Raw genomic sequence first — 15,092 nt, 5'->3', positions numbered from 1 at the left:
ACAATGATGTCCCGTATATGAAAATGTATGTGTATCAAAACCATATAATGAGGAAACCAATCGAAATTACAAAATCTCGTGGAATCAATTTACAAAGAAACATAAAGTGTAGAAGCCAAGATGACTACAGTGAATAGACAGTGGTTGGACTGCACCCTAGATATCAGGTCTATGTAAGTAAGAAATAGTCATCTGAAGTGCTAGTAACACTGCAGTAGCTAGTTGACAGAATGTTACACAGCATACCTATGTACTTACGACGACAACTGTTGTATTATTCATACAAGCAATTCCAAAAAACCGACCGCAAAAAACTTTTTAAAAAGAGGTCTTGAAAAATTTCGCCAATATTAAAGCGGTTACAATACATGTTGTATAATGGGCGAAGCATGTCTGGCGTCGCCTTTAATGGCGGCACACGTGATGTGGCGGTGCCGATGCAACTCATTATGCAGCTCTCAGGAACGTGGGGTTATAGAGTAACTTATTGTACAGACTGGACTGGGTGGAGGACTTTCTTTTGATGTAAAATTTTATAAAATTTGATTTGCAATTGTCTGATTTGGTAATTGTCAAAATCGCGATATATCGCTTTAAATATTGTACCACATAGAAAATCTTTTTTCACTATGTTAATTTGAATTCAATCAAATTGATCCTTCTTAGCTCCAGAATGAAAGACTTACAAATTCACAATTCTAAATGCATCACAACGAATGAAACGAAATTTAACTGTATTTCCAACGTTATATTAAGCATTTGAAGTTTAGCACTATCTTGACAGGTAAAAGCCACCATAACTAGCCATAATACCTTGACTTTTACTCCTCAAGTATTTAATTTTATTACTGGTAGTCAAGTCTGCACAATAATCTTTGCGTTACATGCAAATTCAACGTCGCAACGAATGGCTTATCTGTTGGGCGCGGCTCCGATTTCTCCCGACATTTCTCTAGTGCGTGCATATTATATACTAACAACCTCGTTATTGAAATGCAATACTGATATCTATCTTTAATTAGAGAGGGTTTTGGCAAATTGCTAAGATTTGCGTATGTACGTAATTGGAATGCTGACATGTAGTTCAAGATTGTAAGACTAATCCGAACGACTAGGTGATTGAATTTATTGGAAAAGATAGCTAAAGAATTTTCTAGTTCATTCTCCGTTTTCGCTTAAAATTTAATTTAACCATTATCGCCCCACTGCTGGGCTAGGCTCTCCTCTCGAAACGAGGGAAGGGTTGACCAAGTGCAGATTGGGGAGTTTGTATTACTTTAAGTAACACTTTAACTTAAATAAAAATATTTTTTTTTAGGTATCCTTGCTTTTTAACAGCAAGTCATTCAATTGTACCTACCAATTTTAACTCTATTTAATGTTTTTAAGTAAAATAATAGCATCCATGCATTTATCCACCTTCAATTTATTTTTAACACGTAAAAAGTAAAATATCGTATTTTAATTACAATTGACCGGTCACCCATCTACGAACTATACCTACACATGCGAAAAGCTGCTTCTTTAATTGAATTCTAACTGACTGTTGAATGCAAATTGCTAAACACAATTCAATTAAGCTTTAGCTTTTAAACTTAACCTTTAAGACTTCATCTCGTTAGCTCTCCACAATCACGATTAAAAGATAATTCATTCTAAGAAAAAGGTTTTCAGCGCAAAGTTCCGTGAACATAAACTAATTTGAAGTAAGACTACAGATACGGACTTGGAGAGACTTGGACTCGTGACGTCACGACTGAACCTGGGCATGTATGAACTTTGATTTATTTATAGTGCGGCTATCTGGTGTTAGTGTAGAGGTATGATAGTATTGAGTGATGAAAAGACTACTGTGTCTTTTAAATAAGACTAAAAGCAAGCAACCACTGGCTCACTTGTTTAAGCTGTGATGACTCTCGCTGTTATTGAGGTTGTTCAATTTAAAGAAAAACAAACTTAATGTTTGTTTTTCTTTCTTTAGTGTAGTTGTAGTGTAGTTTTCTTTAGTGTAAGTCCAAAAAACGGTTTGGTTCGAATCGAAAATCGAAATCGAAGTTGTACTTTAGACATATTATTAACTATTAAGCTTTACAAGATTTATTGTCCTTGCTGACCGTCCTTACTATCAGTAATTCACGAATATTTCTTCTAACCCTTCGAAAATCTAGCTTACAATTTCTATGCTCAGACAGCCTCGTAATCAGGCAAGCAACGTCGCCGTCGGTCGTTAGCGCGGTGGTTAACGTTTACCTTACACTACCGACGTTTTTCAATTTAAATGCCTTACAGTGATAGGAATAGTGAGACAACTTTTACTATACAGCGGAAGTCTTGTTAAAATTCAAATACTTGGATCATAGTGAACCAGCAAGGTGGCCACAGTCCAATCTTTGATCAGCAAACATTTAAAGGACACAGTATCTATTCAATTAAGAGCACACCGTTCATGGGAACTTAGCACGCGAGCTCCGGTTCCAGTACATACATTATTTATTGGTTTTACATAGATTTTAATAGAGAGCTGCTACTGAGAACTGGTAGTAAGGTGCCGTATGCAATTAACATTTAGACGAGGTATTATGATGAGTTTAGCAGAAGTCTTTTAGTAATGCGGTCTTGAGATCCGTGTATCATGCAAAAACAACAATAGCCGTATAATAATGTAAGTCTCTATAAGACGCAACAACGACTGCGTCTATTCGCTCAATTCATGCCTGCACTCTGCTTCTTGATCTCTTGTTTTTATACATATTTGGATTTCCTAGCAGCGGCTTTCTGCTATATTCAGACACACAAAGTTGTTTGGCGTATACTATACAAAGGTAAAAAAATAAAAGTTTCTGTACCAATGCTTACGTAAGTAATAAGAACATGTGAACTCTTAGAGAAGGGTTTACAACTATCTTTTCCTTCATCGTTAAAGCAAGCGATAGTTATTCCTAATACACATGTATCTTCGAAAAGATAAAACTTTGGAATATTATATTACACAGGAACGTATTTTTTTTTTAATGGAACTTATTAAATAGTATTAAATAATAATACTATAATCTACCTTATTATTTATTTAACAGCTTCGAGATCTTTTTAAACATTTACAACCGCGTCCGACGACTACGAGCCTATTTCTATAACCTGATATACTCCTAAGATAAAAATACAAGAATGACCGTCACAATCGTTGACCGCAGTAAAAGTAACATACATATGCTAATTGAACGGCTTACGGAAACAAACCTAATCTTAACTTATTATACAAAACTTTAATGTTTAATTAAATCATTACTGTCCAGAATTACTAGAGCTCTCTATTTTGATAGCAAGTATAAGAAATGTTTCAAAGAATCCAGTTCAAGGGGTCAAGTTGAATTGGTTTGGAATGACGTGTATATTTTGACTGTGTTTTCGGGTTCGAGACCGAAGCAAATCGCATTTCGTGCTGAATTCTACAACAAAGGAGGTCAAATACCGATAAGTGATGGAATTGTCGCACGTTCCGATGGCGAACACTCGCTTTCAGTGTGAAAGAATTGCAATATCTTACAGTAAAAGCACGTTTAAGTTTCGTGTTTATATTTTGAACGGTCAGCTGGTTGACATGTTGAAAGAACTGTGAAGTTTAGTATCATTAGACACTGACTAATAACTGACTGTCGTTTAACGTGTAAGCTAAAACGATAAAAATCATTCGTTCAGGCATTAAAGCACAGAAGTCTCATAAACATCGCAGCATTTACTTATAACAAATATTTTTCTTTTATTCTAGATCTCATAATACGATTCTTGGAACTGTTAATCAAGACACAGCTGCCTCGACGTTTGCTAATCTTCTCTACTATAGTCAAAAATATTCCTACAGCGTTCCGAATCTAATTCAATCAAGTTCCCACACAAAGGTATGTTATAGTTCTGCAAACTTCCAAAATAGCAGTGACGTCACCACTTCTAGCCCGCGTTCGTTGCAGTGTGAAATGCGCCGAGCGCGCCGCAGTCACGGACGCCGAAGGCCAAGTTACACAAACACGCCGAGACTTTAACTATAGGAAAAAAACTGTATACTATGAGGGATAAAAAAGAGTTTAGCTTTGAAGTTAAGTTAACGATGAGGTTCCGTAGGTTTGGTATTTTTTTTAAACCTCTATTGTCCCACTAATGAGCAAGAGATCCTTCCCAAACTAAGAGGGGGAGGGGGAAGACCATGACGTTTGTATTACCAAGAATATAGTGTTTATAATTACTATACATAACTCTTCCTTCACTACCGTTGCCATCAAGAAGTCTGCTTTAAGTTTAAAAAGTAAGAAGTTTAAGTAAAAAATGATAAATTCAATGATATTAGCAGTACAAAGAACTTTTAATAATTGGAAAAGGAAGAGTATCAATAAATATCAAATAACCATGAAATTTTAACTAAGTTTCCCAGAAGCAAGACCAACTTTATAGCTTATTGTGAAATGACATAATAGTGTTTCAAAGAAGCGTATTTTTCTTGGAACCCTAAACTACAAGGTTAGGTTTATGATAGATTCTTAGATCACAGAACAATATAGCACAGTTCGCGATTGACTAGTATCGCCACGTTTTTTGAACTATACATTCTGAGAAGTTAGAACTCTGAACTGAAGAGGTTGTAGACTTACTGTACTGTACAGAAAAGTATGCATGCCATCAAAAACATTCTGTAAAAACCTCAAGTCTCGCCGTAAAAAGTTGTGAGATCTATGTAATACCAAGTCGTTTAATCTATTTAGTCTCTACTTAGAGGACCTTCTGTCTTAAGTTATTGCGTATGTTATTATCATGCCAATTTAAAAAAAATACCTTTAAAACAAATAGACCGACCTGGCCATCGCGACCACGACGAGAAGTTAATGCTCCTGAAATGTTAAAATGGCGAATTTGTGTTTTCTTGCGATGACCAAGTCGATCTATTTGTTTTAAAGGTATTTTTTTTTAATTGGCATGATAATAACATACGTAAAACTTAAGACAGAAGGTCCTTTAAGTAGAGACTAAATAGATTAAACGACTTGGTATTACATAGATCTCACAACTTTTTACGGCGAGACTTGAGGTTTTTACAGAATGTTTTTGATGGCATCTCACTTCTTTTTGTAGAGCGAACATAAGTCCAATTTGTATGGAAAGACGTTTTTTTTTCATAATTCAACATATTTTCCTACGGGAATGTTGTTCAGTTTCATGGGCTAAACACCCTTACCCACCCTATACCACCTCACGTTATGCCTCATATAGTACGTACCTATTTACACCTATTTATTTTATTTTGTACAGTAATAATCATATTCATTAACTGCAAATGTAACCTTGTAATCTAATACATTTATATGGGATTACAAAGTTATTGTTGCAGTTAGTGTATTTAGAAAACTGGACCGAAATTAGAAAATATTAAATTTTTCCCATGATTAAGACACTAAACCCTATTTGTATTCTAAATTTTAAGCTTCTAAGTCTGCTAGAAGTACCTTAGACTTTTGATGATCGGTGAGTCAGTGAGTCAGTGAATCAGTGAGTGACAAAATTCAAAATTTTAACTAGTTGTAATTCTTAAACTACTGGTTCAAATTGACTGAAATTTTAAATATACCGTGTTTATACAATGATTGATTAGTTGCTGAAAATCCAGGCTTCTTGTTTTATCCACAACGAAATTATAGGGGTGTCAAAATAGCCCGAATTGCTTCGAGAAAAGGATGTTACGGCCGTGCCGCTTTTTTTTGCTCGACTTGCGGGGGCACTGCCGTGCCCCCAGATTAATGTTGAAAACTTTATTTTTGACCGTGTGTGAGTTGTCCCTTGAAATTTATTTATAGACAAAAGATTAAGAACGGATCAGAAGTTAGTTAATGTATAATGCTGATTTGATTTATTGCTACATTATTATGGATATTTTTCTATTGTATAACAAAATTGCACGTTTTAATTAAACATGAAAAAGTTTGACTTAGTTCAACGCTTTACGATTTGAAGATTTTTTCAATTTAATTTGGCATAATAACGAAGACCACTTTTGAAATGTTTGCTGAAACAAATAGTTTCAATCAAGCTAGTTACAACAAATCTAGATATATCTCTAAGATTTAACTTCTATTGCTACAATCCTAAAAAAGCGCATCAAATTTTGTGGGTCGTTTTTAAAATCACGCGTACATCGCATGAACATTTCATATGGCTTAATTTACACCACGTTGTCTAAGCTATGGAATCAACAGTTTGGGCTATAAACATTTTTGTCTAAGTTCCAAGGCCATGCCACTGGATTAGGCGCAAAGAACCGGTTAGTTACGTCTAGGAGCGCTTGGACCTCTTGCGAATTCCTTCTTTGTTTAAAAACGTGTATTTTGCAGTAAAGTGTAATAAGCAGTTAGTATAGTTTGGTATGTAGGTTTGTGTATATTTGGGAATTTGATAAGAGTTTTTTCTTTAAATAATATAATTACTAAAAAATATCTTAACATTCTCTTGCCCACACTTACATTCTAGGCGTGATGATAAATATTGCTTTTGAGGCACTACGGGCTAGAACTGGTCGTTAAAAATCAAATTCAGTTTTTTTAAGATTCTGAAAGTTAATAGTTGATACTATTTTTGTTACGTTCTAGTAAGGCTGTGGTGGCTTGAAACCGATTTGAAAGAAATTTTCGCAATGACAATCATTCATTTTGAGATCGGGTTTGGCTAAGCGATCATTCATACAACCGTTAAACATACAGCACCCTTAGGGCCAAATTGGTTAAACATTAATTCTCCATAATATATTGGCGACATTGAAATAATAACATGTTAAAGAACAAAAGCCCATCCACGGCTACTATTCGCAGAATACACATAAACTTATGTTCACACCATATTAGCGTGACCACTTCAATAGCATAGAAACCGCGAACACTCATTCAATACTAACATTCGACTACAAGATCATATGGAGTATATTCATCTTTGTTCATAATGTTGATTGAAGAACGCATTTAAAACGACCGTTAGATAAATAGTCTAGAAGAAAAAATGTTTCATATGAATTATTTAAACGTACACCGTATTACTCAAAAATTACATATAAACGCTTCTTTATTTTAATTCATTATATTGTAAACTAGAAATAAATATTATTATCACTACAAACAATAAATAAAGTAAATTAACCGTCTAATCTCTTAGAAAAAAAACGTATTACACAATCTTCCTTTACACACATTCATTACGAAAACACAAACAAAACAATCCGAGAGATATTTATTTTTTGTTGAACACACATTTCATTAAATTAGTACCTTTCGACCGAAATCTTAATTATTCTTACGCAAGTGCGGGTACAGTGGCCGCGACAGATTGTGAACTATCTCCTACTATCCACGGAATAATAAACTTTATGTCTTTGAGTATAAAGACGTGATTTTTATGAGTATTTTTAAGGTTATTGGAGAAGGTCGGGCCGCTTCGTCACGGGAGTCGCGTATGGCGTAACAAAGTCGATACGCTCGCTGCCTTGGGTGGTGAGCAGAAACTTTCGGAGGGACTTTTTAGGTTCCAGCTGAGTGAGGTAAGAATTAAGGTGTTATTTGGAACTCCAGACAAGTTGAAGACCGAAGAGGAAAAGTATGACCGCAGGAAAGATTTTCAATCTTGACTTATTGCATTCGTTTACATTTCGTGATTGTTTCCGTGCTAGTTTAGTTCCAACAGTACAATGTTAAGATGGAATTTGTTAGTCCCAAAAACTTGGTCACTATTTGCAAAAATGAATACCTTGAGCCAGTATTATTGAGATTTGGGATGCTTTTCACGAGAAAAATAATACGTGTATTTCATAATAGAAAACCATATTCCTGTAAAGCTCTCCAGGATGGAACATTGAAAGTATAAAAATACGAAAAAAACTGTCAAATATGCTTGCAATTCACGCCTGAAGCGGTCAAATATTTGAATCTCAAGCTACAATATTTTAATTCAGTAGGTATGTATAATAGTTACGTATAAAACAATGCGAACATAGGCTAATACAATGCGCTCAGAAATTTGAGAACAAATTGGTGTTTGAACTCGTGGGATACTCTGTAATGAGCGCTTGCGCATTAGCCCGTGGACACACAGGCGTACAATTATTACGATAAGCGATCTAGCTTAGAGCTTTTTAAAGCTCTTTTTCGCTTTTCTTTTTTTTGCCGTAAAAGGCTTTAGTTATCTTTACAAATTTGCCAAGAAGACAAATAAATCCTAGTAGTTTATTAAGGAACAAATCGTGTAGGTCAATCGACGAGCTTATGGCCTGTACAACTACAATTTTGATTTCGTATTTCTAGCTGTCAATTTTGATTTCGTATTTAAGCTATATATAGCTTAATAAGCTATAGCTTAAATAATGTAATTTGCTTCTGTTTATATTATTATCAAGTAGTAAATTTGTTATGACCAAAAATCTTATTGCTTGTATACTAATTTTCGAAAATATAACTATTATTACTGCAATAATATTTTACGAGATTAAACAATGCCGTTGTTGGTAGGTGGTGAATAAACCATTTTGCAGTAACTGATACCAAAACAAAATAATGTTTAGTATAATTGTATCAGAATGGTACCTACATGAAAATTTGTATTATTGAAACCATGCAAAAATCGGGTCCTTTATTGAACAGGCCTTTTCACGTCGCGATTTGTACCTATTTTATATCACCAAATAACTTCGATTACAATTAATTACTATAAAAAATCACAAGTAATCTTTCGCTTAAAATCCGCTCGTATGTTCTTACCTTTAATATAAATGAGTGTGCATTTACTTCACACACACGTACCGCGCTCGTGTGTGCGTAACAATGAACTCAGAGCGCAACTGTACCAGAACACGAATTGTTATATCAAATTACCCGTTTCTTTCCTAATTTCTTATTACATCTATTTAAATAAATTGCTTAACATTCTTGTTTATTGATAGCTGCATAAGTTTGGTTATTGTCATTGTACTGCAGAGTCTTAAACAGTTTCTTTTAGGCCAACCATAATAATCAAAATATACTCGGTTTAAACTTTTAACATCAAATGTAAAACTTATAGCTGGACTATGGTACGCTGTATGTATGTCCTAAAAACCCTTATAAATATTTTTTGTTTTAATTGATTTATGAACTTTGACGAACCTATTAGAAATCTGTACCTTAGAGTAATAGTTTTCTTACACAGTGATATAGAAAATGTAAATTCTGGAACTCAAGCAAATGTTATATTTTCACGATGCATCGGCATTTATACAGAAAACTAGCTGACCCGCGCAACTTCGCTTGCGTCACTTAAGAGAATGGGTCAAAATTTTCCCCGTTTTTGTAACATTTTTCGTTGGTACTCTGCTCTTATTGGTCATAGCGTGATGATATATAGCCTATAGCCTTCCTCGATGAATGGGCTATCTAACACTGAATTTTTTTTTCAAATCGGACCAGTAGTTCCTGAGATTAGCGTGTTCAAACAAACAAACTCTTCAGCTTTATTATATTAGTATAGATAACAAATGTACGTATAACAAAAAACATCAGCCTTTTAAAAGTTTATGGCGTTACTACATAGTAAGTCTTTCCAGCCAAAAAAGTGCGAAGTACACACTTAAATCGTAAATCGTTTAATAAAGGGTGACAAGCTACACTGTTGCCTTGACACGCACAATTACGAGCGAGAGTTATTTATACGCAGATTGCTATTATAATTATAATTATATGAACGAAGTGACATTTATACCAGTCGAATACAAATTAATAAATCTCTTTTATTCTTTAATTATTTTTTTATGTGATTGCTGATGGAACAGTAGTTAATTTTGGATTGGTACAATTTGATAACATGCGTTAAGTCTACCAACGATGCCTATTTAAGACCTACCCTTCTTGTTCTGAGATGAGAAGCGTGCTTAATATTCAGATGATAGGACCTGTAACTTACACTTACATAAGCTTTTTTTGTATTTGAGAGACAACACTATCAACTGAAAGCTTAACTGAGTGGCTAACATTACAAAAATCTAACAAAAAGATGTTGTCATCGTCAACCTTAAAAATATTTGAATGCAAAAAAACATAGATGTTATTGTCAGAAACACTATCCCTGCGAAACATTTCACATTAAACAAAACTATAATATAAATTGTATGTAAAGCTTTGTGAAACATGTACAAACCGTGTACATTAGTATACAGGGTGTTGTCACAAATAGTACCCCACTGAGTAAGATATGGCGCGGGTGAGTATGAGGCGACAGGTGGGCTCAGATCACCCTTTGTATGAGATTTGTCACAAGTCATATGTGACCAGTGTTGGGTAAGAACAGTACATTTGTTAGATGGATGTTCCCAGTAGTTATACTATTCATTTTAAGGTATAACAACTAAAAAGAAAACAACTTCCCAAGTTGACATAAGACCGAATTGTAGCCGATTTTTTACAGATTGCTCTATCGTATCGTATTCACATAGGTTGATAGATAAAACTTACTTGTAAAAATATTTTCTTTGAAATACGCTGAGAATAGATCGGGTACGAAACAATTCAAGATTAAGATCAAACATAACAATGACGTCCAGAATAGAAAAAAAACATTGTGAGCGTCTTTATATGCCCAGCGGTGGAGTAAGCGACGTGTTTATCACGACGTCTTAGGTTAGATTCCTGGGCTAGACAAATAACTATTGATTTTAATAACTATTGGAAAATTTACTACAGTATCCTTGGTACATTACATTACTTCGACTCTCGTTCTCACGGGACAAACAGCGAAAGATGAAACAAGGAACAAAAAGTCATAACAAACTATAAATAAAGTCACGCAGCTAGTATTTAATAAAACCTATTCCCCGTCACATATAAATAAGTTAGCATTCAACGCTTTCAAATAAGTAAGTATTCCGTTTCTGCATACAATAGGCATCCTTAGAATCGCGTAGGCGCCTAACTATGACTCACTAGGATATACTGGCTGTAGTCTGTACACACAAGGCGCCCTACTTTACGCGGGAATTTCATAGATATTATGTATCGATACGTTTACGTTTACGGATCGGAATGTTGACATTAGTTGACTAGCTGTACTTGCGTTATTTGTTTTGTCACACCGTGGGATTATTCGGAGATAAGTTTGGTAGCGCGGCTTTGGAGATTGAACCATGCAGCATAATATGCTAGAACCAATAGAGACTTACGCCGCGTAGTGAACTGACTATGGATTAGGATCGTCTAAGATAAATTTTCAAAATCAATATGCTAACATAGTCTAGAGAATTACACTGTACTCTGCTATCTGCCCCCAGTTACAAATTTGGTGGAAAAGGGCGTCAGAGGACATTACTTGCTCAATCGTTTACGGCTACACTTATTTAACTGATACGCATGTAATTTTTGTAGGTTGATCGAAGTTACATAGGGTATATTATGCAAATAAAGCTTGAGACAAAAACCAACAACTTTTTATTCACTTTTTGAACAGCATGTTTCACAGTCACACACTAACCAATTAATAAGTCCAATGTTCAAAGTTTGAAATTAAAATGCGAATTAACTTTGATCCTCGTGATTCTGTAAATAACTAATAAGCAAAGATACCTACAATTAATAACAAAATAATTACGTCTATCCGAATTTTATTGTTTCAATTTACAGTTAAGTCTGTCCTAGTCCTAAGTAGGGTACCGGCAGTGCACTCAGCACTTTATGTAGGTGTACCTTTCTAATAGACGTGAACCTAGAAAGCTGCCTACATTAATATCACTGGACTGCTCCCGCCACATTCTCTACTTTATCTCAGCAATTAACTTTGAAATTATAAGAAGAGGCACTGTAGTAATGTACTCATTTTATTGTGTTTAACTTTGTTCTTTGAATTCTTGAATTCATTTATAAAATAATGCTGCAAGGAGAATACTTTCCTAGTGCACGTGGCTTGCATTAGGAAAGTAGTCTTCCTACGAGGGGCAATATAGTGCTTTGGCCGTCGTATATTTTTTTCCAAGTGTGATTGTTACATGTGCCCATTAATATAGGGTATACTTAGGCACATTTTTATCATTTTTATGAAGCGGCGATAGTAACAATCTGCTACTTAACATAACTTGTGAATAAGATACTATGTAGAACTTTTGTCTTTCTTTATGAGACAAAGCAGATAGATATGAACTTTCTACTTGTAAAGAAAATAAAGTACACAGCAATCAACCCTTTAAAAAAATCAATGTTTACTTCAATAATTCCTCCTATTCCTAATGAATTGAGAAACACGACAGGCATCTAAACTTAAAACAGACCATAGTTCTCAAGTTATAGTAGATCACAATAACGTCATCATAATCAATAGCTATATAGTATAAACTATAGTATATTATATTGATATATTGAAGAAGCAGACAGGATCCGGTTCGTCATTGTCTGGCTATTACCGGCCGCGGTCGTTTTGTAGGCGGGAGCTTACAGTTTAGACGCTACACGAGTTCAGACCGCTTTGTTTAGACTCTGCTTTTATTATTACGTTTAGTATGGTGTGATGATAAGATGATTTCCAATTACGTATGTTTTGCTCTCTGCCCAACTTATTGTAGAAAAAGCATTTCTTTGTTCAACATAGTATTTCCTTTTAGATTTATGGACCTTTATGGACGACTAACGATCCACGTGACTTAACGTGTTCGCGTGCTATTTTAATAAAATATTAGACCATACCTCTGCACCTATCTCCATATTATCTTTCGTCAAAATTGGTTTACCCGTAGAAGTGGAAAAAAACAAGACAAATGTAATTATTATGGTTTGTTTAGTCCAACAAACGTTTTTAAGGGTAACCAGGGATCTAAATAAAAAATATCGGGTGTGCTTTTTTATTTAGGTATATTTTTCTAGCCTTCGTTTAACTACCAAAGTTTCTTACTTGTAAACATCTTTAGAAGCTAATAGTTTATCGCCCAATCAAGTATATAATAAAAATTACAGACATTTTCCTTTATCATACTCAAACTTTGCTAATTAATATTACCTCGAACCGTCATAATCATCTAAAATCAGTAATAAAAATTAAAAAGTATCAAAGGTGCGAAGATTATAAACTATACAACAAGTTATAATATAACTAGAGGCCGCCCGCGACCTCGTCCACCTGCTTTACGGTCAAATTTTCGTTTTCCACAGTAAATCTCGATCTCTCAGAAACTACCAATGTGGTATTCTGGGTCAGCTCTCTACGTACCAAATTTCATCGTAATCGGTTCAGTAGTATTTGCGTGAAAGAGTAACAAACATCCATACACACATGCATACATACTCACAAACTTTCGATCCATACAAACTCACAAACTTTCGCATTTATAATAAATAGATATAATATCGAGTTTCTCTAACTATAGCTGTACGATTATACGCTGGACTACTTTTGGATAAAGTGGTTATACCTATTATAGTAGCAGGTCACGTTTTAAACTCGTGTTGCCGTCGTATTAAGACAACGTAGCCTGTTTCACTAGTAACTCTTGCCTATTCTTATAAGTATTATACATGCGAAAGTTTGTAAGTATTTTAAGACGTTATTACTGAATAGTGTGAAAGGAGCTTTTCTGCTCGAGTTTCAGCCTCGGATTTTTTGTAATTGCAACTGTGAACCCTCGGGACACAGGAAGTTTAGTTTCGCTTGAAATACTTGTTGGCTTGTTAAGTAATTGCCAAAATTTTCTACTCATTAACCATTCATAAATATGGATACAAGATTTGTCGTTCAATAATAATCATGTTCACTTTGTACCTATTTATTTATTACCACCTTACACTAACAGTATTTATTACACATGTAAGTTATAGGTACGTTAAAATTATAAGATTAATGAGATATAACTAATAACGCCTATTGATAAGTACTTACACTGAAAACTTGCAGGCTTCTTTCATTAGTAGATAGTACTAGAAAGTCTTAAATTTCAATCCATACCAGGTTAGTCATCATTTCTTTTAAAATAATTGTCTACAGTAGCTTTTTGACCATCTAAGGGTCCGTTAAATCTTTTATAATTCAAGTGGCACCTAATTAAAATTGCCTAATTAACTCAGTACTTATTCTAAGACGCACTTCTCTCGAAACTGCTTCAAACACTTGTGCCCAATACGTCAAGATGGTATAAATTAGAGTCATCGACCTTACAATCAGATCACTAGATAATAAATTATGAAGCGGTCACCGCAATAGTTCCGAGAACTTATAGTACCTTTGTACACTGATTGTTCATTAGGAATAAGGTTGCCACTAATCTACCTTGCTAGGATTTATAAAAACATTAAAGTAATTGCTAAAATCAATTGCAAAAAAGAAAATTAAATTATATTCGTTATTTAGCTGAAATCATAGTAATCCCTAGGTCTATTCGTTTGACACGCATGATTGCTAAAGTTAGAGTTCATAATTATCCCCCAGTTTGGGATGCAGAGCTAGTGCAAAAAGATCGTAAGAGACTATTAGAAGTATCTAAAAATAAATAAATAAAAATTATCCAGAAACTCAAGTATTTTGACTAAAATTAGAAATAAAGATATCGCTTTTCAGAAAAAGAATAGTCAGTAAAGCTTGATTTTTGACTATCAGAATACTCTTCATAGCATTTAGATCAACGAGTAGAACTTCAATAGGCCGATATAATTGACTCTGCATCGTAATTTTAACAAAATAAACACTATAGTGTAGAAAATAATTGACTTATAATCTCATTAATCGCCAGCCCTGTAATTAGTGAGTACTATAAGGTAAATGAAGTGCACGTTAAATCTTGGTAATATACTCACTTGAATAGAATCTTATTAAAGCCCAGCTTATAATAGCGTAAAGGTACGTCGTTTGACTGTGTGTCTACACCGTATTTCATCGTGTGACAGCACCTTAGTAGTTCGTAATGAAACACCATTATGATAATAATTAAACTCTTAATAATGGAAGCATTTTCATTCAAGTTTTAAGTGTTTGTTTATTGGCTTTATTTCAGTGACGTAATTTTGCAGGTTGACGTTACTGTTCTGACTGTAGAAGCATAGAAGTCAATTACTTATTGCATTTGTATTTTAACC

The 15,092-nt window shown here is 34.2% G+C and overlaps 1 protein-coding gene across 1 annotated transcript in view; it reads right to left on the bottom strand.

Moving 5' to 3' along the window:
• Positions 1-7,438: 7,438 nt before the first annotated feature.
• Positions 7,439-15,092, bottom strand: part of LOC142974233 (uncharacterized) — a 29,087-nt gene continuing 21,433 nt past the window's right edge. Inside the window, exon 3 of the mRNA XM_076116446.1 lies at positions 7,439-7,555. Within this exon, the coding sequence (XP_075972561.1) occupies positions 7,439-7,555 (117 nt within the window). The remainder of the gene's footprint in view (positions 7,556-15,092) is intronic.

The sequence above is a fragment of the Anticarsia gemmatalis genome, chromosome 1, assembly GCF_050436995.1.
Source record: "Anticarsia gemmatalis isolate Benzon Research Colony breed Stoneville strain chromosome 1, ilAntGemm2 primary, whole genome shotgun sequence".
Taxonomy (NCBI): Eukaryota; Metazoa; Arthropoda; class Insecta; order Lepidoptera; family Erebidae; genus Anticarsia; species Anticarsia gemmatalis.
This window is presented reverse-complemented; position numbering and strand designations above follow the sequence as displayed.